General features: G+C 39.4%; 9 protein-coding genes across 15 annotated transcripts; 6 read left to right on the top strand and 3 right to left on the bottom strand.

Annotated features, from left to right (window-relative positions):
• Positions 1-40: 40 nt before the first annotated feature.
• Positions 41-2814, bottom strand: AT3G01590 (Galactose mutarotase-like superfamily protein). 2 transcript variants are annotated; one of them, NM_111025.4, is made up of 10 exons: positions 2578-2814; positions 2314-2402; positions 1945-2091; positions 1638-1712; positions 1508-1564; positions 1261-1418; positions 1020-1151; positions 821-923; positions 631-730; positions 41-540 (listed from the first exon to the last, which is right to left on the bottom strand). In NM_111025.4, exons 3-10 carry the CDS (start codon positions 2020-2022, stop codon positions 323-325), a joined length of 921 nt encoding a protein of 306 aa, NP_566143.1. In that variant the 5' UTR covers positions 2023-2091; positions 2314-2402; positions 2578-2814; the 3' UTR covers positions 41-322. The 2 variants fall into 2 exon arrangements, with proteins under 2 accessions (NP_566143.1, NP_850493.1); NM_180162.1 differs by having other exon boundaries at positions 46-540; positions 2314-2603.
• Positions 2815-2986: 172 nt separating this feature from the next.
• Positions 2987-5337, top strand: AT3G01580 (Tetratricopeptide repeat (TPR)-like superfamily protein). The gene has a single exon (NM_111024.3). The coding sequence runs from the start codon at positions 3158-3160 to the stop codon at positions 5138-5140; it is 1983 nt and encodes a 660-aa protein (NP_186807.2). The 5' UTR covers positions 2987-3157; the 3' UTR covers positions 5141-5337.
• Positions 5338-5587: 250 nt separating this feature from the next.
• AT3G01572 (uncharacterized protein) lies at positions 5588-5701 on the top strand (the record flags this gene model as incomplete). Its single annotated transcript, NM_001125079.1, has 1 exon — positions 5588-5701. The coding sequence occupies one exon, from the start codon at positions 5588-5590 to the stop codon at positions 5699-5701; it is 114 nt and encodes a 37-aa protein (NP_001118551.1).
• A 140-nt stretch (positions 5702-5841) lies between these two features.
• On the top strand, positions 5842-6730 carry AT3G01570 (Oleosin family protein). Its single transcript, NM_111023.3, has 2 exons — positions 5842-5998; positions 6074-6730. The coding sequence occupies exons 1-2, from the start codon at positions 5891-5893 to the stop codon at positions 6515-6517; spliced, it is 552 nt and encodes a 183-aa protein (NP_186806.1). The 5' UTR covers positions 5842-5890; the 3' UTR covers positions 6518-6730.
• Positions 6680-9087, bottom strand: AT3G01560 (proline-rich receptor-like kinase, putative (DUF1421)). Of its 2 annotated transcripts, NM_111022.3 has the most exons (3): positions 8477-9087; positions 8075-8356; positions 6680-7906 (listed from the first exon to the last, which is right to left on the bottom strand). In NM_111022.3, the coding sequence occupies exons 1-3, from the start codon at positions 8783-8785 to the stop codon at positions 6962-6964; spliced, it is 1536 nt and encodes a 511-aa protein (NP_186805.2). In that variant the 5' UTR covers positions 8786-9087; the 3' UTR covers positions 6680-6961. The 2 variants fall into 2 exon arrangements, with proteins under 2 accessions (NP_186805.2, NP_001326869.1); NM_001337347.1 differs by having other exon boundaries at positions 6733-7906; positions 8075-9087.
• Positions 9088-9532: 445 nt separating this feature from the next.
• PPT2 (phosphoenolpyruvate (pep)/phosphate translocator 2) lies at positions 9533-11864 on the top strand. Of its 2 annotated transcripts, none has more exons than NM_111021.4 (9): positions 9533-10109; positions 10221-10343; positions 10412-10564; positions 10673-10758; positions 10860-10941; positions 11029-11148; positions 11233-11310; positions 11418-11547; positions 11640-11864. In NM_111021.4, the coding sequence occupies exons 1-9, from the start codon at positions 9813-9815 to the stop codon at positions 11720-11722; spliced, it is 1152 nt and encodes a 383-aa protein (NP_566142.1). In that variant the 5' UTR covers positions 9533-9812; the 3' UTR covers positions 11723-11864. The 2 variants fall into 2 exon arrangements, with proteins under 2 accessions (NP_566142.1, NP_001325621.1); NM_001337346.1 differs by having other exon boundaries at positions 9565-10109; positions 10875-10941; positions 11640-11862.
• A 68-nt stretch (positions 11865-11932) lies between these two features.
• Positions 11933-16151, top strand: DRH1 (DEAD box RNA helicase 1). 4 transcript variants are annotated; one of them, NM_001035542.1, is made up of 10 exons: positions 11998-12195; positions 12516-12814; positions 12896-13054; positions 13200-13268; positions 13880-14149; positions 14249-14599; positions 14676-14953; positions 15050-15358; positions 15457-15806; positions 16146-16151. In NM_001035542.1, the coding sequence occupies exons 2-9, from the start codon at positions 12527-12529 to the stop codon at positions 15590-15592; spliced, it is 1860 nt and encodes a 619-aa protein (NP_001030619.1). In that variant the 5' UTR covers positions 11998-12195; positions 12516-12526; the 3' UTR covers positions 15593-15806; positions 16146-16151. The 4 variants fall into 4 exon arrangements, with proteins under 4 accessions (NP_850492.1, NP_566141.1, NP_001030619.1 ...); NM_180161.2 differs by lacking the exon at positions 16146-16151 and having other exon boundaries at positions 11933-12195; positions 15457-15998; NM_111020.3 differs by lacking the exon at positions 16146-16151 and having other exon boundaries at positions 11955-12195; positions 15460-15990.
• A 713-nt stretch (positions 16152-16864) lies between these two features.
• MYB57 (myb domain protein 57) lies at positions 16865-18550 on the top strand. The gene is made up of 3 exons (NM_111019.2): positions 16865-17689; positions 17776-17905; positions 17999-18550. The coding sequence occupies exons 1-3, from the start codon at positions 17518-17520 to the stop codon at positions 18315-18317; spliced, it is 621 nt and encodes a 206-aa protein (NP_186802.1). The 5' UTR covers positions 16865-17517; the 3' UTR covers positions 18318-18550.
• On the bottom strand, positions 18508-20419 carry AT3G01520 (Adenine nucleotide alpha hydrolases-like superfamily protein). The gene is made up of 4 exons (NM_111018.3): positions 19986-20419; positions 19448-19569; positions 19191-19309; positions 18508-18856 (listed from the first exon to the last, which is right to left on the bottom strand). Exons 1-4 carry the CDS (start codon positions 20161-20163, stop codon positions 18748-18750), a joined length of 528 nt encoding a protein of 175 aa, NP_566140.1. The 5' UTR covers positions 20164-20419; the 3' UTR covers positions 18508-18747.
• Between the last annotated feature and the right edge of the window lie 5 nt (positions 20420-20424).

Below are 20424 nucleotides of genomic sequence, written 5' to 3'. Positions count from 1 at the left end.
GTAGCAATACTAAAGAAGAAAGTAGAGAAGACTAGAAATACTTCACAAAATTTCTACTAAATTGATGATATATTCTACTAAATTTCCGAACAAAGAAACCGATACACTGTTTGACGGTCAAACACAGAGTCAACGTTACAAAATATTACCGTGACCTCTCTGTGTAACAACAACAATCAGAACTCACTCAAAACACAAGTCAAAAGGATAAAATCTCCAAGTTCAAGACAAGACTCTTAGAGAGTTGTTTCTGGGTGGTAGTGATAATGAGATCATGGCTTATTACTGTTTTTTTACTAAGTAAGATAAACCCCCAAAAGGATCAGATATCTCCGTAAAGAACCTTGCGTGGATCAAGCTGTCCGCTGCAGTAACTTGATGAGACGATGGATAGTTCTTGTCTGCCTTTCCACTCTTCACGAGGCTTTAACAATACCAGAGGTTCGATTACTCCAGAATCTACACAAAGCATTGTTTTGTAATCTTCATCTCCCATATCAGCTATGGTCTTTGCCTTTTTGTCCCAGGGGTTCCACACAACTGCTCGTTTCCAACTCAATCCATTAGAAACCAACTCTCAAAAGGTTTCATTCATAAAAAAAAATACGAAGAACAAATGGTATCCTTTACCTGCATTGGGCATGCCTTCCTTTCGCAACTCGATGGTCCTCTTTCGCTCATGATCTATGACCGCAATCTTTGTTGGTGTGTTCAAGTACACTCTATCGACCTGCACAGCACACTGACTCTATATCAATCTTTGGTTTTTTTTCTCTTCTTTGAAACTATTAAGGGGAAAACAATGGCTGACATTACTCACCTCCCCGTCAAAGGTAATCGCGTCTGCTTGCTCAGTGAATCTTTCTTTACCAATCAAGTTGTCTAGATAATCCAGTGTCTCCAAACCCTCAACTCGAACTTCACTGCAAGTTCGGTGACCACATGATTTATCACTCAGAGGAAGGAAGCAGCATAAGTACACGAAATCAGATCGGAAGAAATTTGTAAGGCACACACACCTTATGTCAGATACATATAAGTAGTTTCGCAGTGCAAACATAAAGGAGAATGCCTTTGAGTCAATGTTCCTCACACGAGGGATCAAAGTAAGCTTCCCAGGGCTAATAGAAATGCGAATACGGAGTTCAAAACTGCGCCAATAGCACCGAGTAATTATAAAGTTAGACAAAGAGATGATAATAAAAAAAGGCACAGACAAGACATCCATATCATAGATCCAGAGTATAAGTTAAAACACACCTATGCGGCCAGGTCTTCAAGTCATCTTCTGTGGACTTCAATATCAGATCAACAGATGATTGTTTGTTAGCAGGAGGTAGAGGCGAAGGATCTTCATCATGTGACCAGAATTTGTTCCGGGCAAATCCATGTCGCTCAAGTCCACCAAAGTTTCCAAACTGCAAATATGACACAGTATACTTAATGGCAGTACGAAACTAGAGCAAAGGGTTATTCAACTATATTAAAATGATCTGAGATGCCAAACCTGTGGAAAGCAAACAGGTATTCCTCCTCTGATCGCCTTGGGTGGCTTATATTGAGCCTAAATGAGTCGTACCAAACAAAATACTAGTTAAAACATGAAAACTAAAGACGATATTTGATTAGAGATATACCTTGCTGCTCATATAAAGCAGTTCTTCCCTCCTTTCATTTTTCCAAGAAATGACTTGTCCTCCAAATAGAAGCACCTGAAAGATTTCAATCCGAGAATATGTAACTCTACAACCCCTAACAGAGTATTCTTAACACAATCCAAGTTCCAGAACAGTTGAACAACATCTTTCATTTCATAGTCGTCTCCAAGATAAACAACATCTTGTATAGACATACAATAGTAGTAGGCTCAAACAACTAACCACTGAGATGCTATGGTCTAAACATTGAGGAATGATGAAGAGAAGAGAGATGAAGGAGTAAAACCTCAGCAGTAGATCCGCGAGGCTCAGTCAAAATAATCCGGGAAGACCCATCGCCATCGTTGCCTAAGTTCAAAGGCATCCCTTTTTTGGCCACAAGCTCACTCTTATTCTCTTCCTTTTTCTACAAATCTATCTCCTTCACTCTTAACTACAGCAACAACCAAAACCCAGATGGAAATCTATCAAGCATTTTATAAGAACACCAACCGTTTACCAAACTAGAATCATGATTCTCAGTACATGAGAATAAAAAAATAATATGGGAATATAAAAACCGGAATCAATTCCGCAAAAAGGGGAAATCAAGAAATATTAACAGAAATCAAACACGCTTGCGAACAAAACAAAAGGGAAAGAGATTCAAGCTTACGTTTGATCGGAAAATCGTACGGATTGCGACGTAATCAAGAGCAAACGAGTCCGCGATCGGCTTCGAATTTCAACAACTTCCACCAAACTCTACGCGTTTCGTGAAAAAATCCATCAATCAATCAACCAATCACTCAAATCCACTACGCGACACACAACGTGACGATAATAACAAGAAAAGTAGCTCAAATTGTAGACGAGAGAGAAATAGATCACAAGGATAAAGAGAGAAATTGAGATCGAGAGAGTAGAAGAAAATGCTGACCTTGGTGTTCTCTTGAATAAGGCTCTGATTCTCAGAAATTTGGGTTATGAGTCAGAAAGAAGAGCTTGTTGAGGACGACGACGAAGAAGAAGAAGAAGAAGAAGGGCTTGTGCGTACTATTTGTAGCTGTTTCCAATTCTCAATAACAGGCACTAGCTCCGATACTGCCACGTCCTTCTTTTCTTTTATTTCCTTAATCAATCTTTATTTATTGTTCTCTAATTTGTTATGTTTATCCTGGAGAGATGCTAGTATTTAAATAACATTTAATACACTACAGCACATAATAAAGAAAAATGTTGACCAATAGAAAAGCTACAAGTAAGTAAGCGAGTAGTGGACCATTATTAGCCCAACTCATACAGCCCAGGCCCAAACGTTTTTGCTAAACGTATTCGCGCTTCATGTTTTTGCTTTGAAGTTGAATCCATCCTTCTCTTCTCTTCTCTCCCTCGCAAAGTTTACTGCAAGAAGGAAATTTGGGTTGCTCAAGCAATGTAGAAGCGAGAAAATTTTGATGGAAGTTTTTCGGAAACAGAAGGTTTGAATGTGAGATAATTTTCAATTTCAGGGGATTTGGATGGGTTTTTGCCGGAAGTTCTCTTCTTCCGTGGATGCACGCCAAATGTTCGGCGAAATGACGAAGAGAAGCTTGTACCAGTGGAATACTCTTCTTAAGAGTTTATCCAGAGAGAAACAATGGGAAGAAGTCTTGTATCACTTTAGTCATATGTTTCGCGATGAAGAAAAGCCTGATAATTTCACGCTTCCAGTTGCTCTCAAGGCCTGCGGGGAGCTGCGGGAAGTTAATTATGGTGAAATGATTCATGGGTTCGTGAAGAAGGATGTCACTCTTGGGTCTGACCTTTATGTTGGATCTTCTCTGATATATATGTATATCAAATGTGGAAGAATGATCGAAGCTTTGAGGATGTTCGATGAATTGGAGAAGCCTGATATAGTGACATGGTCTTCTATGGTTTCTGGGTTTGAGAAAAACGGGTCTCCCTATCAGGCCGTAGAGTTTTTCAGGAGAATGGTGATGGCTTCCGATGTTACTCCTGATCGGGTAACTTTAATCACACTAGTTTCTGCTTGTACAAAGCTTTCGAATTCAAGGCTTGGAAGATGTGTGCATGGTTTTGTGATTAGGAGAGGATTTTCAAATGACTTGTCTTTGGTAAATTCGCTATTGAATTGTTATGCAAAGTCAAGAGCTTTCAAGGAAGCGGTTAATTTGTTCAAGATGATAGCAGAGAAAGATGTTATATCTTGGAGCACAGTGATTGCTTGCTACGTTCAAAATGGAGCTGCCGCTGAAGCGTTGCTTGTCTTCAATGATATGATGGATGATGGAACAGAACCTAATGTAGCTACCGTGCTCTGTGTTTTACAAGCTTGTGCAGCTGCTCATGATTTAGAGCAAGGTAGGAAGACTCATGAATTGGCCATTAGGAAAGGTTTAGAGACAGAAGTGAAAGTCTCTACTGCTCTAGTTGATATGTATATGAAGTGTTTCTCCCCTGAAGAAGCTTATGCTGTATTCTCCAGGATACCAAGAAAAGATGTAGTCTCTTGGGTTGCGCTGATAAGTGGCTTTACATTAAATGGAATGGCTCACAGATCAATTGAGGAATTTTCCATCATGTTGCTGGAAAATAATACCAGGCCTGATGCTATTCTTATGGTGAAGGTTCTTGGGTCATGTTCGGAGTTAGGCTTTCTCGAACAAGCTAAATGCTTTCATAGTTATGTTATCAAATATGGATTTGACAGTAACCCATTCATCGGAGCTTCTCTTGTAGAGCTTTACTCGAGGTGTGGGAGTCTAGGCAATGCTTCTAAAGTATTCAATGGGATTGCTTTAAAGGACACTGTGGTTTGGACATCTTTGATCACTGGTTATGGCATCCATGGAAAGGGCACTAAAGCACTGGAAACATTTAATCACATGGTCAAGAGCTCAGAAGTTAAGCCTAATGAAGTGACATTTCTCTCAATATTATCTGCTTGTAGTCACGCAGGTTTGATACATGAGGGGTTGAGAATATTTAAATTGATGGTGAATGACTATAGACTTGCTCCCAACTTAGAACACTATGCTGTATTAGTTGATCTTCTTGGTCGTGTAGGAGATCTAGATACTGCCATTGAAATCACAAAGCGGATGCCTTTTTCACCGACACCTCAAATCTTGGGTACTCTTTTAGGCGCGTGTAGGATTCATCAGAATGGTGAGATGGCAGAAACTGTTGCAAAGAAGCTTTTCGAATTGGAATCTAATCATGCTGGCTATTACATGTTAATGTCGAATGTGTATGGGGTTAAGGGAGAATGGGAGAATGTGGAGAAGTTGAGAAATTCGGTGAAGCAGAGAGGAATTAAGAAAGGACTGGCAGAGAGTTTGATTGAGATTAGAAGAAAAGTACATAGATTTGTGGCGGATGATGAATTGCATCCTGAGAAAGAGCCGGTTTATGGATTGCTGAAAGAGCTGGACTTGCATATGAAAGAAGATTTGGAAAACTGTGTGTACTTTGAATATGAGGGAGACAGCTTGTGATACTGGTATGCTTAAGGTTGAAGCCAAGATCTCTGTCTTACCCAAGTAACCACTTTCTATTAGAAGGGATCAACACTAAGAATATGGAGATTTAAGCCTAAGGGCTAAGGCGGTTCTCAACAATACATGATGTGAATACAATCACAGACGATTTACTGAGGTTTGTTGATAAGATCTTGATCAGTCTCTGCATCATCTGTTCAACAATCTCAATCTTTGACTGTTTGCTTTCGGAGCCATAAACAGAGGAATCCCTTATTCCCTGTTATAGGAGCAATACACCAAGTATTATTTCCATGGCTGAAATTCTCTTATGGAAACCTAATTGTTCCATTGAAGCTGTAAAATCGAATCTGGTGAATATTCTCGAGCAAAGCCGCATGCTAATTATGTCAATTCAGAAGAGTTTGATTAGGAGACTCGAAGCGAGTTTGATGATCTTTCTTGATGTTCAACTCCGATTGTAAGGGTATAATTGACTTTTCATGTATTACGGCTCCACCACCTGACACTAAGGCACTCTTTGTCCATCTCGTTGGTATCATCGGATTCGGATGGTAAAAATAAAAAGAGCAGAGGAAACTTGTTACTCATGCAAGCTTCTCAGGTGCCACGTCACTCCATTACGTGTCATCTTCACACACCATCTCGCTCAAAACCGATCTCATTTTTCAAACCTTAAAGGCAGAAGCAACTGATTAAGTTAACACTCTTGAGAAGCTCTCGATTAAGCTTGAACTTGGAGGATCAATGGCCGACGTTCGCACACACTCGCACCAGCTTCAAGTGCACCCTCAACGCCAGCATGAAGGAGGCATCAAAGTCCTTTATCCTCAGAGTGGCCCTTCTTCCACTCAGGTCCCTTTTACATCCCTCCTTCGAATCTCAGTTATGCATATGTATGTGGTTTTCACGTGACGCACGTGCATGCAGGTGCTAGCCGTGTTTGTCGGTGTACCGATAGGAGGAACGCTGCTGACTATAGCCGGTTTGACATTAGCCGGTTCGGTTATAGGACTAATGCTAGCATTCCCGTTGTTTCTCATCTTTAGTCCGGTTATTGTACCAGCAGCCTTTGTCATCGGTCTAGCTATGACTGGATTCCTGGCTTCAGGGGCCATAGGTCTCACCGGACTATCATCCATGTCGTGGGTACTCAACTACATCCGCCGGGCCGGGCAGCATATCCCGGAGGAGCTTGAGGAAGCGAAGCATCGTTTGGCTGACATGGCCGAGTATGTGGGACAGAGGACTAAAGATGCTGGACAAACCATAGAAGACAAAGCTCATGATGTCCGAGAGGCCAAGACTTTTGATGTCCGAGACCGAGACACCACCAAGGGTACTCATAATGTCCGAGACACCAAGACTACATAAAGCGTGTGTTTTGAGTGAACCATGTTGAATAAAAAAAATCGACTGTTAGTTCTTAATGTTCATGTGTTTTGAGTGTTTGTATTTGCTTGTAAGCTTATTTTGGGTTTAGTTTCCTCTTCTTTTTTTTTCCTGTAACAATAATGTCGGAGACATTTTGCTTCTATCAGTTCTTTGTTTTATTGATGCGTAATAGATTTGAAATGTTAGCTGATTAACAAATGGTCAAATACAAGAAAAGAAACGAAAAAGATCATCGCAAGCTTTCAAGCTTCAAACACAAAGGAGTAATAGACATTCTCTAGAATTACGCATCAAACTGATATCATATATGAAGTCGCAATGGGTTACAACTTACAAGCTCTTGAAATCGATATTTGGTCACAAAGGTGATCCTTAAATCGATAACTGATATAAAGTACTGTACAGAGTTGGCTAAACCGATGGCTACCGACCACCAAAAAAACCTCCAGGTGGAGCTCCTCCTTCGTTCATCAACTTATCCAGAACCACGTTGAGGTCAACAGCTTGGCCGTTTTCAGTCAGTTTTCTCACTGTTGCTCTGACTTGGTCCCTTGGGAATCCCATGGTTGTCACCCTGTCGATTACATCATCGATTGGGGCTCTGCTTTCTGATCTAGGGGAACTAGAGCCACCACCGCTGCTGACGGCTGAAACCATTGGCAAAGCGTGTGGCAATGGACGTGAATTTGAGAGCTGTGGGTAACCAGTTCCATTGCTACTTATATGTGGCGGTTTCGCTGAGGACATTGGTGAACCACTGTATGTGTAAGGTTCAGACAAGTAGCCGGACGGAAAACCTGAATTAGATCTACCACCCGCTCCATCGTACATTGATGGTTGTGGTTGAGGAGGGTTGTAGAACTGTTGAGAAGGGGTAGAACCAGCAGGTGGCTGTTGACGAGGAGGGTTTGGCGGGTAAGATTGCATCTGATATGGTGGTTGTTCTTCGGGGTTGTAGCCTGATGATGGTGGTGGCTGTTGGGGGTACTGTGGCTGCTGAGGCGGTGACTGGTAAGATGGTTGATGCGGCGTTTGGGTCTGAGGAGCTTGGTAAGGAGGCGGGTTTGATGGAGGTGGTTGAGGATGACTAGGCGGAGGACAATACGGCTCTTGTTGAGAAGAAAACTGCGTAGGTAGCTGAGGTGGTAGTTGCGAGGAAGGTGGCTGGGAAGGAGCAGCAGTGGAAGATGGTGGCTGTGGGAAAGAAGTAAGAGGAAACTGCTGCATAGGGACTGGAGCGGGCGATTGAGCAGTGGGATCAACGTGTAAAGAGTGTGTTTTGGCATGCTGGTTGGATACCTGATGCTTTGAAAGCTGAGCTTCGAGAATCTCTTGTTTGTCCTTCAATAGTTGCACACCACTCTGCACCTGCACACCATTCGCATAAAGAAGGAACTGAAGTATCAACAGAAAGTACTATAAGCCTGGTTCAAGAAAAGACATGTTCATAAATGAGAAAATTTCTGTATAAAAAAGATCAATAGTTGCCAGGAAAAGCTATAAATTCTAGTTTCGAAAAGCAATCAGCAAAGTTACCTCTACAAGGATATTTTTAAGCTGTCTCATTTTCCCATCAGTGCTGCCGTGACTATTGTCAACAGAAACTTTGAGATCATCCACCAGGTTCTCGAGGTTGTGGGTTCTGGTCTCCAGCTGTGAAAGACGTGCACTAACACCTTCCATTACATGAAGCAAGGTATCGGTATGTTTCTTCATTGTCCTATCTATAATCTCGGACATAATAGTCGTGTTAAACACATTTTGACCCTTGTCAGGAACCAACTTGGAAGGTTCAATAGAATCGAGAGATCCAAAATTCTGGCCGAATAAAAAAAAACAAATCAATCAGAAATAGACAAGTCCTCTTATAGGCTTATGATGTAGAATCATGTACAAAAAAAAAAAAGAGAGGAAGATTCGAGAAGTAGTAGTAAGTACAGTGTTAGGCGAAGTAGTGGAAACGGGTTTATAATCAGAGGCGGACCAATTAACCCTAGTCGTGGATCCGGCGAGATCTAAAGCCGAGTGAGACAATCGTGCGGCGGTGGTGGGACGTATGGGATGGAAATCATAGCTAGGAACGATCACTTCTTTCTTAGAGTCCAATCCATTATCGCCGATCACCTGCTTCTTCTGGTGATCATCGCCGTCATGATTGTTCATCAGATCGATGAAATCAGTGGAAGGTAGAGATGAAGAAGAAGATAGATCCATTATCTGCTTATCCATAAACTGACAAGTATTCATCGATCCACCCGACAATTTCTCCGACTCCCGAATTTCTTCTTTTCTTTCTAAAACCCCTCAGATCGATTTTTATTTTTTTATTTTTATTTTATTTATGTCATAAAATTGACCAAGTTGCTCATGTCGACGTACCTTCTGATTGGCGTAGAAGGTTATGGACCCTAAATGGGCCGAAATGTATTTAGAATTCAGTTTCCATCCTCTCCGTTTAAAGCCCAAATTGTGATCAATGACCTGTACCAACACTGACATAATAAGTAAATGGTATAATCAATAATGTGATCAAAGCAATGGGACCAACCTTATTTGTAATAGTATGAAATAACACGGAAAGAAAAGGGTGGACTCAGGAGCATACAATACAACATCCACATGTTTCAACGCGGCCCCTTTCATATCATCCATACAATTCTCCCCTGACATTTTCAAATTCCACACTAAAAATCAATTGGTGTTGTGGTCAGTAATTTGTCATGTTCGTACGTAAACTTTATTTTAAATAATTATTTATAGCGTTACCAACTTTTTGATATTATTATAAACGAAGAAAACCACGGCCCCTTTGTAAAGAAATGAGTGACCAAGTATGTCAAATCATTTCCATAACATTATTTACAGAACACACATGGAATGGAGAACATGAGAAGAAACAATACCGGCAAATACCACTGGCTCTTATGAGGAAAGATAAATAAAATCGAGCCAATGTTATATTGAAAAAAATGTCGGCATCGGCATGTGAGTTATTTTTATCATACTCAAAAACATTCAGATAGTAGAACGAGAGAAAAGTCACATAATAAAGACAACTCTTCTAAATAATACTAATATCAAGTTTGCAGTATATCCAAAAACAAAACAAACTTTTTTCTTCTTACATGAAAATGAGGAGGTAGACTCATGTAACATAACTCTTACCAATAGAGGAAGAAGAAAAAGTTAGCAAGAGTCGGTTACTTGTGAGAAATTCCAACAAATGCCGGAGGATTTATGCACATCTTGGAGCATCTGATAAGAGGAAAAAATTATGTTCGCTCTCACATTTCTAAATCCAAATCCAAGACTTCCATCTCCATTGTTCCTTGCCAAGTCTACTCCTGAATCAGCGTTGAGCAGAAGAAGCAGAGCTTTTTCATCTTCTAACTCTTATCCTTGGAGACCGAACCTTAGATTTAATGGCTTCAAGCTCAAGTCAGCTACAGTTCCGGAGAATGTGGAAGGAGGAGATTTGGAATCTGGAAGTTTGGTTAAAGGGTTGAAGCTAGGAGGCATGTTTGGAGTTTGGTACCTTCTCAATATCTACTACAACATTTTCAACAAACAGGTTCCTTCTTTGCTTCATTTAATTAAACAGTCCATTTCAATGCAAGAAGCAGTACTCGAACCTATTATCAGTCTTCATACAAGTATGAAACTTGTTCATTCATCGATCCAGGTACTTAGGGTTTATCCATATCCAGCGACTGTAACAGCATTTCAATTAGGGTGTGGAACGTTGATGATTGCTATAATGTGGCTCCTTAAACTCCATCCACGCCCCAAATTTTCTCCTTCTCAGGTAAATCAAATATTGATTCCGTCAAACCCTAAAAACAGAGAGATTCATTCAATTGTAATCCTCTCCAGTTTACGGTGATCGTACAACTAGCAGTAGCTCACACGTTAGGGAACTTGTTAACAAATGTGAGCTTAGGAAGAGTAAATGTCTCTTTCACCCACACTATCAAAGCAATGGAGCCTTTCTTCACCGTCTTGCTTTCTGTTCTCTTGCTCGGTGAGGTAAGCAAAACAAAGATACGCTCTGTTTCAGACTTAATCTATAACCTTAGATTATACAAGAGAGTTATATTTTCAGACATAATCTTTGAAATTTTGATTAATGTCCAGTGGCCGAGTCTGTGGATTGTTTGTTCGTTGTTACCTATTGTCGCTGGAGTCTCTTTAGCATCTTTCACAGAAGCTTCTTTCAATTGGTATGAACAACAAGAACAAGAACAAAAAAAATAGTATTCTTGATAAACTTTTGATGAAGTTTTAATTGATTTGATTAATTCATGGTATTGGGATAAACCAGGATTGGTTTCTGCAGTGCAATGGCTTCTAATGTGACGAATCAATCACGCAATGTCCTCAGTAAAAAATTCATGGTTGGAAAGGTAAAAGAGTTTGAATATAAGTTATCCTTATGATCTCAAGAAAGAAACTAGTAATCGAAATCTATTAATGTTTGTATATTGAAACAGGACGCTTTGGACAACATCAACCTTTTCTCTATAATAACCATTATCTCCTTTATCTTACTGGTTCCTTTAGCAATCCTCATCGATGGGTTCAAGGTTACTCCTTCGCATTTACAAGTAGCAGTAAGTGGAAAAGCATAAACCGATATAGCTAGATGATCTAAAAGAGAAAGAACTAATGTGTGTTTGTATGTGGTTGCTTGACAGACAAGCCAGGGTTTGTCGGTAAAAGAGTTTTGCATCATGTCTCTACTTGCTGGTGTTTGCTTGCATAGCTACCAACAGGTTGGTCCGTCTAGTTCCTCCGTTTCAGAAAAACTGTACTGAATTTTGTAAAGTCGGTTAGTGTTAGGCTTCTAATCAACACATAAAAATTGGGGTTGTTGTTGTAGGTATCGTATATGATATTGGAGATGGTGTCTCCAGTAACACACTCTGTAGGGAACTGCGTGAAGCGTGTGGTGGTTATTACATCATCCATTCTTTTCTTCAAAACTCCAGTCTCACCTCTTAACTCTATAGGTAAACAACTACTAGTAGTATATATTAGTAAAGGATTTGTTACACTTGTTCATTTTATTGAAGCAATATATAATCACTTGTTAAATAAACAGGTACCGCGACTGCACTAGCTGGAGTATATTTGTACAGCAGAGCCAAACGAGTCCAAGTCAAACCAAATCCAAAAATGTCTTGAATTTTGTATATAGAAGCTCTTAGTTTATTATTTATGCGAAAAATGTTGATATTTTTGTTCATCCATGTCGTTTTTACATGACACTATTAACTTTTGTTAAATTCAACTAATCTCATTAAATAATTCTATTCTTTACATGGAAATTATATAATGGGCCTAGGAATAAAATTGGAGTGGCCCAAAAGGGCCCAAAAGAAGGAGGCGGCTCATTAAGGTGCAGATATTTTTGTTGCGACGATGGATGGTTTTATAAACCTAACTAACAGAGACGGTCTAAAGTTGGACATCCTTGCTTTTGGTCTAACTTTCTCTCTCTTGCTTCTACGCTTCTTCTTGTGGCGTAGATTGTTATAGAGAGGGAAACCAAAAAAGGGAATCTCAAAAGCTCGAGTTCACAGATTTGACCCGAGTCTTTAATCCAATCTGCTGGTTCGTTTTCCACATTCAAACTCGACTCTTGAATATCAAATCAGGTACGCGTTTATCTGTTGACAAAATTCCTCAATCCTGACTTAGATTCCTAGAATTTGGTATTTAAGCTCTCTGTTTCAATTTCTAGTTTCTCTCTAAGATTGCGTCGGTTTGGTCGTGTTTAATTCTGATTTCTGATCGAATCCTTTTATTACGTGTTAGTTTTTTTTTTTATTGTTCGATTTGAATCCAGATCTGTGACTCGATTGCAGTTGGATGCTTTTCTCATTTATGGTTGAATTAATTGAAACCTAAGTCGAGTTTGGTGATGATTTCTGTGGATTACCGATTTGGTTTACTGAATCGCTTTGACATGTTGCAGAAGTCTTTGCTATGGCTGCTACCGCTGCTGCTTCTGTTGTCCGTTACGCACCTGAGGATCATACTCTTCCCAAGCCCTGGAAAGGCCTTATCGATGATAGAACTGGTTACTTGTACTTTTGGAATCCTGAGACCAATGTTACTCAGTACGAGAAACCAACCCCCTCTCTACCTCCTAAGTTTTCTCCCGCCGTTTCTGTTAGCTCTTCCGTTCAGGTTCAACAAACTGATGCCTATGCTCCTCCCAAGGATGACGATAAGTACTCCAGAGGCTCTGAACGTGTGTCCAGGTTTTCTGAGGTACTACATCTGGTTGCTGTTAACGATATTTTATACATTATTTCTCTGTTCATCTGTTTACTTTTTCTCAATTTGCTATAGGGTGGCAGGAGTGGACCGCCTTATTCGAACGGTGCTGCTAATGGAGTTGGGGATTCTGCTTATGGTGCAGCATCTACCAGAGTTCCTCTTCCTTCATCAGCTCCAGCAAGTGAACTATCCCCTGAGGCCTATTCCCGCCGTCATGAAATTACTGTCAGTGTAAGTATCTAAGACCTTCCTGTAACAATCACCCTCGTTTTTATGGTAGACCCCTATGTTCCTCTCTTTTATCGTTGTTTTATTTGAGCTTTTTTATTTTCTTAGATTACTGAAGTTTACTGATATTTCTTTCCCATTTCTTCAGGGGGGCCAAGTACCACCACCTCTAATGTCCTTTGAAGCTACTGGTTTTCCACCTGAGCTTCTGCGGGAGGTATGATTGGTTAATAGTAAACTGAAATGACTTAGGAACCCCTCAAACCTGATAATTGTTCTACCAATAAGCGGAATCTATAACCTTATAATTGTTCTACCAATAAGCGGAATCTGTATTGAGTGTTTTTGCTAAAGTCTGATTTATTAACATAGCTTTGTTTTTCCAGTCTCAGACTTTTCTGTCACTTAGCTAAAATCGACTTAGGTATAACATTTAGAGTCAAAGTTTTATGCCATACGCACCCTTTTCTCTTTTTTTCCCAGGTGCGATGTTTGCTCCTGGGAGGAGCCAATGTCGTACACTGTGCCACTTCTTTGAGGTCCTTGCAAATTATTTGGAGTGCCCTATATGGTGGACCAAATTTTTTGGAAAGGGCTTCCCAAATCATCCAAGCTTGTGGCAGGGCCTGTTAATGGTGTGATGATTCATTTCACCACCGGGTCCAGACAGAAGAAGAGGCGTCCTCCTGCTGCAGGTTTCATCAGTAACCTTTTGCCACCTGCAAATGGGGGATGGTGCTTCTTCTGACATGAGCCACCATTCCATAAGCCCAAAAGAACCTTGGTGTTCCCCTTCTCATAGGACAGTGTGGTTTTCTGTTTTCTTAGGTACTCAGTGCAGGTTTCTCTGCTCCAACTCCAATTCAAGCTCAGTCATGGCCCATTGCTATGCAAGGTAGGGACATAGTAGCCATTGCTAAAACTGGCTCGGGAAAAACTTTGGGTTACTTGATTCCTGGATTTTTGCATCTTCAACGTATCCGAAATGATTCGCGAATGGGCCCAACAATCTTGGTATTGTCTCCAACGAGAGAGCTGGCCACACAAATCCAAGAAGAAGCTGTTAAATTTGGGAGGTCATCAAGAATTTCGTGTACGGTATGTAGAAGTCTCTGAACTTGTAAAGTTTCAACATGCTACTTGTGAAGTATATGTCTAACGTATGCCAAATGTGTGGTCTTATTATCTCTGTTTCAGTGTTTGTATGGTGGTGCACCAAAGGGCCCTCAGTTGAGGGATTTAGAAAGAGGAGCAGATATCGTGGTTGCAACTCCTGGGAGATTGAATGATATCCTTGAAATGAGGAGGATTAGTCTGCGTCAGATATCTTATCTTGTGCTAGATGAGGCAGATAGAATGTTGGACATGGGTTTTGAACCTCAGATAAGGAAGATTGTGAAAGAAATTCCCACTAAGCGTCAAACCCTTATGTACACAGCTACATGGCCAAAGGGAGTTAGGAAAATTGCAGCTGACTTGCTTGTTAACCCTGCTCAAGTCAACATTGGCAATGTTGACGAGCTTGTGGCTAACAAGTCAATCACACAGGTATTGCTTGAACTGATTCTATTGGTTCTGCTGACTGTTTCAGGAGAATCTGATTGTTGTGCTTTTTTGGAAACAGCATATTGAAGTGGTAGCACCAATGGAGAAACAGAGGAGGTTAGAGCAGATCTTGCGGTCTCAGGAACCAGGCTCAAAGGTGATAATATTCTGCTCAACCAAAAGGATGTGTGATCAACTAACACGCAATCTAACCCGCCAATTTGGAGCTGCTGCTATACATGGAGACAAGTCCCAGCCTGAGAGAGACAATGTTCTTAATCAATTCCGCAGTGGCAGAACTCCGGTTCTTGTAGCAACCGATGTTGCTGCTCGTGGTCTGGACGTTAAGGACATCAGGTATTTATATAATCCAAATCCTCCCAGTCCTGTAAAACAAATGATTAAATTATGTGACTTGATGATTATATTAGCTAATACGATTTGAGATCACAGGGCGGTCGTAAACTATGATTTCCCCAATGGAGTGGAAGACTATGTTCATAGAATCGGAAGAACAGGAAGAGCTGGAGCGACTGGTCAGGCATTCACATTCTTTGGTGATCAAGATTCGAAACATGCTTCGGATCTGATCAAGATTTTGGAAGGAGCAAACCAGCGAGTTCCTCCTCAGATCCGCGAAATGGCTACACGTGGTGGTGGGGGAATGAACAAATTCAGTCGTTGGGGACCTCCTTCCGGCGGCCGTGGTCGTGGTGGCGACTCTGGTTATGGTGGCAGAGGTAGCTTTGCTTCCCGTGACAGGTAAAATTAACATAGGACCTCATCTTCGTAAATTTATCTCTGTATGCCACTGAAAATATGATTGTGAGTTTGAGATTGTATAAATTTTTGATGTAAAGTAGAAGCAGCAATGGATGGGGAAGAGAGCGAGAAAGGAGCCGTAGCCCTGAGAGATTCAACAGAGCTCCACCACCGTCTTCCACCGGATCTCCTCCTCGCAGCTTCCACGAGACGATGATGATGAAACACAGATGAAAAGAGAGATACAAAGCTCTGATAAAGCCAAGTGACAGAAGATTGTGTTGTGGGGGATTTCCCTTATCATTGTGACATTATATATTTTTTGGCCGATGAAGAAACAAAAGAAAAAAAAACAAGACCAAGAAGACTGTTCCCTCCCATTGGAAATTTACGCTCAAAACTACAATTGATATCTTACAGTTTGTATTTCATCTTATTTATTATTGCAGCTCAGAGATTGGTAAGAATGTTTCATTAGATACGAACGACTTTCTTCTAATACTGTGGGATTCTCTAGCATTTAAATTACAAATCAAAGTGGTAATATTATGATTTCGGTTTAGTATTGTTAGATTTGGTTTAGTGTAGTTCGATTTGATAAACTGATTCTACCCAATCGAAATAATCAAATTAAAAACCCAAGTAATATCTTAATCCAAATACGAGCTGAACAAAATCACAACTATCTAAAAGCATTAAAAAAAAAAAAAAAACTTGGATTATTTATGTGTATTTCATTTTCAAAAGTGTCATATTATAAAAATTAAGAAATAAAAATGAACATTAGAAAAAGAAGTTTGGTGAGTCTATGGCTTAGATGAAAGTGTATGTCTTGTGTACTTTGATGATAATATAATTGAGGACAGCCTATTAATCTCCAAATAGACTCTTGTTTTTTGTGGTTACAAATTAATTTTCCTTTTACAACTAAACGAATCATGAACTCCTACAATCTAAAATCAAAGCTCACACTACATGTTCACACATGGCTTATCTTCACTATCAATATTAATCTTTCATTGATTGTTAGGAGATTACTCTTTTAGGAGTTTATCCTTAATAAATCATCATCAACCAAAGTACAAACTAACATTATAAAATCATTATACATAGAATGACAGTTCAAGGTTTTTTTTTACGAATTATAGTAAACCAACTATTATTTAGTTTTAAACTTCAGTTAGTGTATGTGTTGGTTAAATCATCAAACTCAAAATATACGATAAGTAGTTGGTTAAATTATTCTTGAAAAAGAATATTAATAACCCAATTTTTATACTCTCTTACAATAATTTAATTGAATTGTAAGCTGACACATCATTTAGATTTCCAGCCACAAAACCTCACTTACTAAATTTGGCATATGAATTACACCAAACCTTCTCAATTAATTGCCCAAAAGCAAACGCTATTACAACTTTCATTTCATTTTCTCTATCTATACTACTTATATTTTCTTTGTATAAAATGTAAACTCGTTAACACACACAAACAAAAAAAGATAACGTTGAAAAAAATAAAACACATATTTCAGACTGTAGTTTAGATGTGGTAAAATATAGCAAGAATATAAAAATATCAATATAAGTTTCAAAATTTAGAGAAGAAAGAACTTCATTGATTGTGAGTTCTAAATAAATAATGGTTAGTATATATTAGTGATAGAGGGTTAGGAAGAAGTCGTTATATACATAAACTCAGTGTAATGTTTCTGTCAAGCTTTGCTTTGATTTAAGATTGTACTTTCTTCCTTCTCACTGTTTACAATTCGTGTGGTCGTGAACTAATCACGCCAAGTTCTCTCGTTTAATTATTAATTTGATGTTTAGTTTTTCTTGGCAACTTTAGAGTTATATATATGATTAAGTTTTGTAATCAAATACTTCATATTTTCATTGATTTTGCATATTAATGCATATGTTTTCATAAAAAAAGAAAAACGAGTGTAAAGTTATTGATAGTTTCTGTTACTTATTAATTTTTAAGGTTATGTGTATTATTACCAATTGGAGGACTATATAGTCGCAAGTCTCAACCCTATAAAAGAAAACATTCGTCGATCATCTTCCCGCCTCGAGTATCTCTCTCTCTCTCTCTCTTCTCTGTTTTCTTTATTGATTGCATAGACAAAAATACACACATACACAACAGAAAGAAAGATGGAGACGACGATGAAGAAGAAAGGGAGAGTGAAAGCGACAATAACGTCACAGAAAGAAGAAGAAGGAACAGTGAGAAAAGGACCTTGGACTATGGAAGAAGATTTCATCCTCTTTAATTACATCCTTAATCATGGTGAAGGTCTTTGGAACTCTGTCGCCAAAGCCTCTGGTATGCTTTTTTGCACGTATTCAAATCATGTTTTGATGATGTTTTCTATGTATATAACTAAATTTTGTTTTTATTTTGTTAATAAGGTCTAAAACGTACTGGAAAAAGTTGTCGGCTCCGGTGGCTGAACTATCTCCGACCAGATGTGCGGCGAGGGAACATAACCGAAGAAGAACAGCTTTTGATCATTCAGCTTCATGCTAAGCTTGGAAACAGGTCTTATATAGTTTCACTAATTAGTACATGCATACGTAAATCAAATCTTAAACCTAATTTTATGTTGCTAAGTAATATTATAATATGCATTAGGTGGTCGAAGATTGCGAAGCATCTTCCGGGAAGAACGGACAACGAGATAAAGAACTTCTGGAGGACAAAGATTCAGAGACACATGAAAGTGTCATCGGAAAATATGATGAATCATCAACATCATTGTTCGGGAAACTCACAGAGCTCGGGGATGACGACGCAAGGCAGCTCCGGCAAAGCCATAGACACGGCTGAGAGCTTCTCTCAGGCGAAGACGACGACGTTTAATGTGGTGGAACAACAGTCAAACGAGAATTACTGGAACGTTGAAGATCTGTGGCCCGTCCACTTGCTTAATGGTGACCACCATGTGATTTAAGATATATATATAGACCTCCTATACATTTATATGCCCCAGCTGGGTTTTTTTGTATGGTACGTTATTTGGTTTTTCTATTGCTGAAATGTCGTTGCATTTAATTTACATACGAAAAGTGCATTAAATCATTAAATCTTCAATACATATGGAGGTGGTGTTTGAGTAACTTCTGGTCGTTAAAGCATATATACTACTGTACTCTTTTTTTTTCTTTCAAATTGTTGTTGTTTTTGATGTTTGGACTCTTTCAAAGAAACCAAATATATAGCAGTTTGGTTCAGTTTGAAAACCAATTCAGAAAACGGAACAAGCTGCACACACACATACATACACAGATACAAATACATATAGGGGTAGGAATTTGGATTTTGTACACACAAAAGCACTCTCTCTCTGTATAGATCAAAGAAGGAAGGGACGTTGTTATTGTTTAGTCATCAGCTGGATCACTGGGAGTTTCATCGGCATTGCGTTTGATCGTCATAACTGGACACTCCGCATGTTTCACACAGAACGCACTCACAGTCCCCACAAAGACCCTGCAAAGCAAACCCATGTTATAACAAAACCCATCACGATTCAAAACAACAGCAATAGTAGTAACTTAGACTCTATAGTTTCAAGTTATGCCTGGCTCAATGTTTGTATAACTTAGAATGACAATTCCTTTGTTTGGCTCTGTTCCTGCCCCGTCTTGAACTAAATCTATTTAACTCAAACTTGTGTCAAGATCAAGAATCCTACCTATCTGTAATCCTTTATAGCAGTTAAAGTCTGATTGCTATTCATCATTCAGTCTAATAACTAGTTGATGATATATAGGGGTAAAGTAATGACTAATAAGTCATGAATGTGTTTGAGTATTATACGCACTTTTGAAACCGGCCAAGTCCACGACTTCCCACGACCAGAAAATCTGGTCGAACTCGCTTCACTTCTTGGCATATGACATCCTTGGGATCACCTGTCTTAATCCAGGCCTCGCAACCAACCTACAAGTTTTGCACAGCTAGAATTTAATCATAAAACATCACAAAGTTACAGTAGTTGCAATGAGATACAAAACAAAGAAGTTCATAGACACAGCGGAGGATAACTTGATTTGAGCTAAAAAGAGAGAGTGTGTTTACCCCAATCTCATGACATTTATTAACGAAAAACTCGAGAAGGTGAAGACCTTTTGCCTTGTTAGATTGTCTCATGTCTCGGAAATCCTCAGGGGAAGCATAAATGCTATCCACGTCATCAAAACCTGGTTTCCAAGTCACAAACAAAACAGGCCTTAATAACACCACAAGAGAGAAACTAAGCAAAACACATTGTTCTGACTCAAAGCGAGAAACAGAACAAAACAAATATCACGAAAGAGTCATCTCCTCTTCTAAACATATAACCGAGAAAAGTCCAATACAAGCTAACACATCCTCTTCAAATGTAACATCAAAATCCGAACAAAAGTTTGTCCAGAAGAGATAATCTCAACGACCAACCGACACTACTAGTAACAAAAAAGCACAGTCGATCCTTCTCGGTCAAAACTCAGAGACATATGCAGACCGATCTATATATACGACATCATCGTCCAAAACTAAGATCATGATTTCCCACAAACAGACATACGCACGAACATATTCAAAGATAAATAAATATTTAAGGAGAGAGAAGAACCGTCTTCGTCGACGACTTGTACGTGGAGCAAGAGAATCTTGAAATCGGAAGTGTTGGACCTTACGATCTTCTCCAGAGTCCATTCGAATGCTCTTTTGCAGCTAATCGAAGGGTTAGGATAGTCTTTGATCGTCGAAGCGTTCACCGCCACCATCACTTTTGTTGGCTCGCTCCCCATTTTTCGCCAAATCTTCGTATCTCTGCTCCAATTCTCGGATGATGACGATGAAGCTCTTAAGGAAAACAATCTTGCTCAGTTGGGGGAAGAAGACAAAGAACCCTTCGCCCACGACGTGTCTATGCGTCTTTTAGCAAATGAATTTCATAAGCATGCTAAAATGCGCAGGTTTTTTCTGTTACAGGACAGCTAGCTACGCCTACCAAGTTCTATCGTAAATGTCCTAAACTACCCTTTAATGCGGTTCATGTGAAAGCCCTT

Source organism: Arabidopsis thaliana, chromosome 3 (assembly GCF_000001735.4).
Source record: "Arabidopsis thaliana chromosome 3, partial sequence".
Lineage (NCBI taxonomy): Eukaryota > Viridiplantae > Streptophyta > Magnoliopsida > Brassicales > Brassicaceae > Arabidopsis > Arabidopsis thaliana.
Note: the sequence above shows the minus strand (reverse complement) of the source record. Positions and strands in the feature narration are given on the sequence as shown.

Bases quoted from the DNA above. Each gene is read 5' to 3' on its own strand.
- AT3G01570 (NM_111023.3), top strand. From the start codon at position 5,891: ATGGCCGACGTTCGCACACACTCGCACCAGCTTCAAGTGCACCCTCAA. The intron at 5,999-6,073 runs GTCCCTTTTACA...ACGTGCATGCAG, and splicing joins GTGGCCCTTCTTCCACTCAG to GTGCTAGCCGTGTTTGTCGG.
- PPT2 (NM_111021.4), top strand. From the start codon at position 9,813: ATGTTCGCTCTCACATTTCTAAATCCAAATCCAAGACTTCCATCTCCA. The intron at 10,759-10,859 runs GTATGAACAACA...GGGATAAACCAG, and splicing joins ACAGAAGCTTCTTTCAATTG to GATTGGTTTCTGCAGTGCAA. The intron at 11,548-11,639 runs GTAAACAACTAC...TTAAATAAACAG, and splicing joins CTCACCTCTTAACTCTATAG to GTACCGCGACTGCACTAGCT.
- MYB57 (NM_111019.2), top strand. From the start codon at position 17,518: ATGGAGACGACGATGAAGAAGAAAGGGAGAGTGAAAGCGACAATAACG. The intron at 17,690-17,775 runs GTATGCTTTTTT...TTTGTTAATAAG, and splicing joins CTCTGTCGCCAAAGCCTCTG to GTCTAAAACGTACTGGAAAA. The intron at 17,906-17,998 runs GTCTTATATAGT...AATATGCATTAG, and splicing joins CATGCTAAGCTTGGAAACAG to GTGGTCGAAGATTGCGAAGC.
- AT3G01590 (NM_111025.4), bottom strand. From the start codon at position 2,022: ATGCCTTTGAACTTAGGCAACGATGGCGATGGGTCTTCCCGGATTATT. The intron at 1,713-1,944 runs GTTTTACTCCTT...GAAATCTTTCAG, and splicing joins CTCGCGGATCTACTGCTGAG to GTGCTTCTATTTGGAGGACA. The intron at 1,565-1,637 runs GTATATCTCTAA...CGACTCATTTAG, and splicing joins TGCTTTATATGAGCAGCAAG to GCTCAATATAAGCCACCCAA.
- DRH1 (NM_001035542.1), top strand. From the start codon at position 12,527: ATGGCTGCTACCGCTGCTGCTTCTGTTGTCCGTTACGCACCTGAGGAT. The intron at 14,150-14,248 runs GTATGTAGAAGT...TCTCTGTTTCAG, and splicing joins CATCAAGAATTTCGTGTACG to TGTTTGTATGGTGGTGCACC. The intron at 14,954-15,049 runs GTATTTATATAA...TTGAGATCACAG, and splicing joins CTGGACGTTAAGGACATCAG to GGCGGTCGTAAACTATGATT.
- AT3G01560 (NM_111022.3), bottom strand. From the start codon at position 8,785: ATGAATACTTGTCAGTTTATGGATAAGCAGATAATGGATCTATCTTCT. The intron at 8,357-8,476 runs GTACTTACTACT...TTATTCGGCCAG, and splicing joins CCACTACTTCGCCTAACACT to AATTTTGGATCTCTCGATTC. The intron at 7,907-8,074 runs GTAACTTTGCTG...AATGGTGTGCAG, and splicing joins TTAAAAATATCCTTGTAGAG to GTGCAGAGTGGTGTGCAACT.
- AT3G01520 (NM_111018.3), bottom strand. From the start codon at position 20,163: ATGGGGAGCGAGCCAACAAAAGTGATGGTGGCGGTGAACGCTTCGACG. The intron at 19,570-19,985 runs GTTCTTCTCTCT...CTTGGAAACCAG, and splicing joins ACAAGTCGTCGACGAAGACG to GTTTTGATGACGTGGATAGC. The intron at 19,310-19,447 runs GTAAACACACTC...CAAAACTTGTAG, and splicing joins ATAAATGTCATGAGATTGGG to GTTGGTTGCGAGGCCTGGAT.
- AT3G01580 (NM_111024.3), top strand. From the start codon at position 3,158: ATGGGTTTTTGCCGGAAGTTCTCTTCTTCCGTGGATGCACGCCAAATG.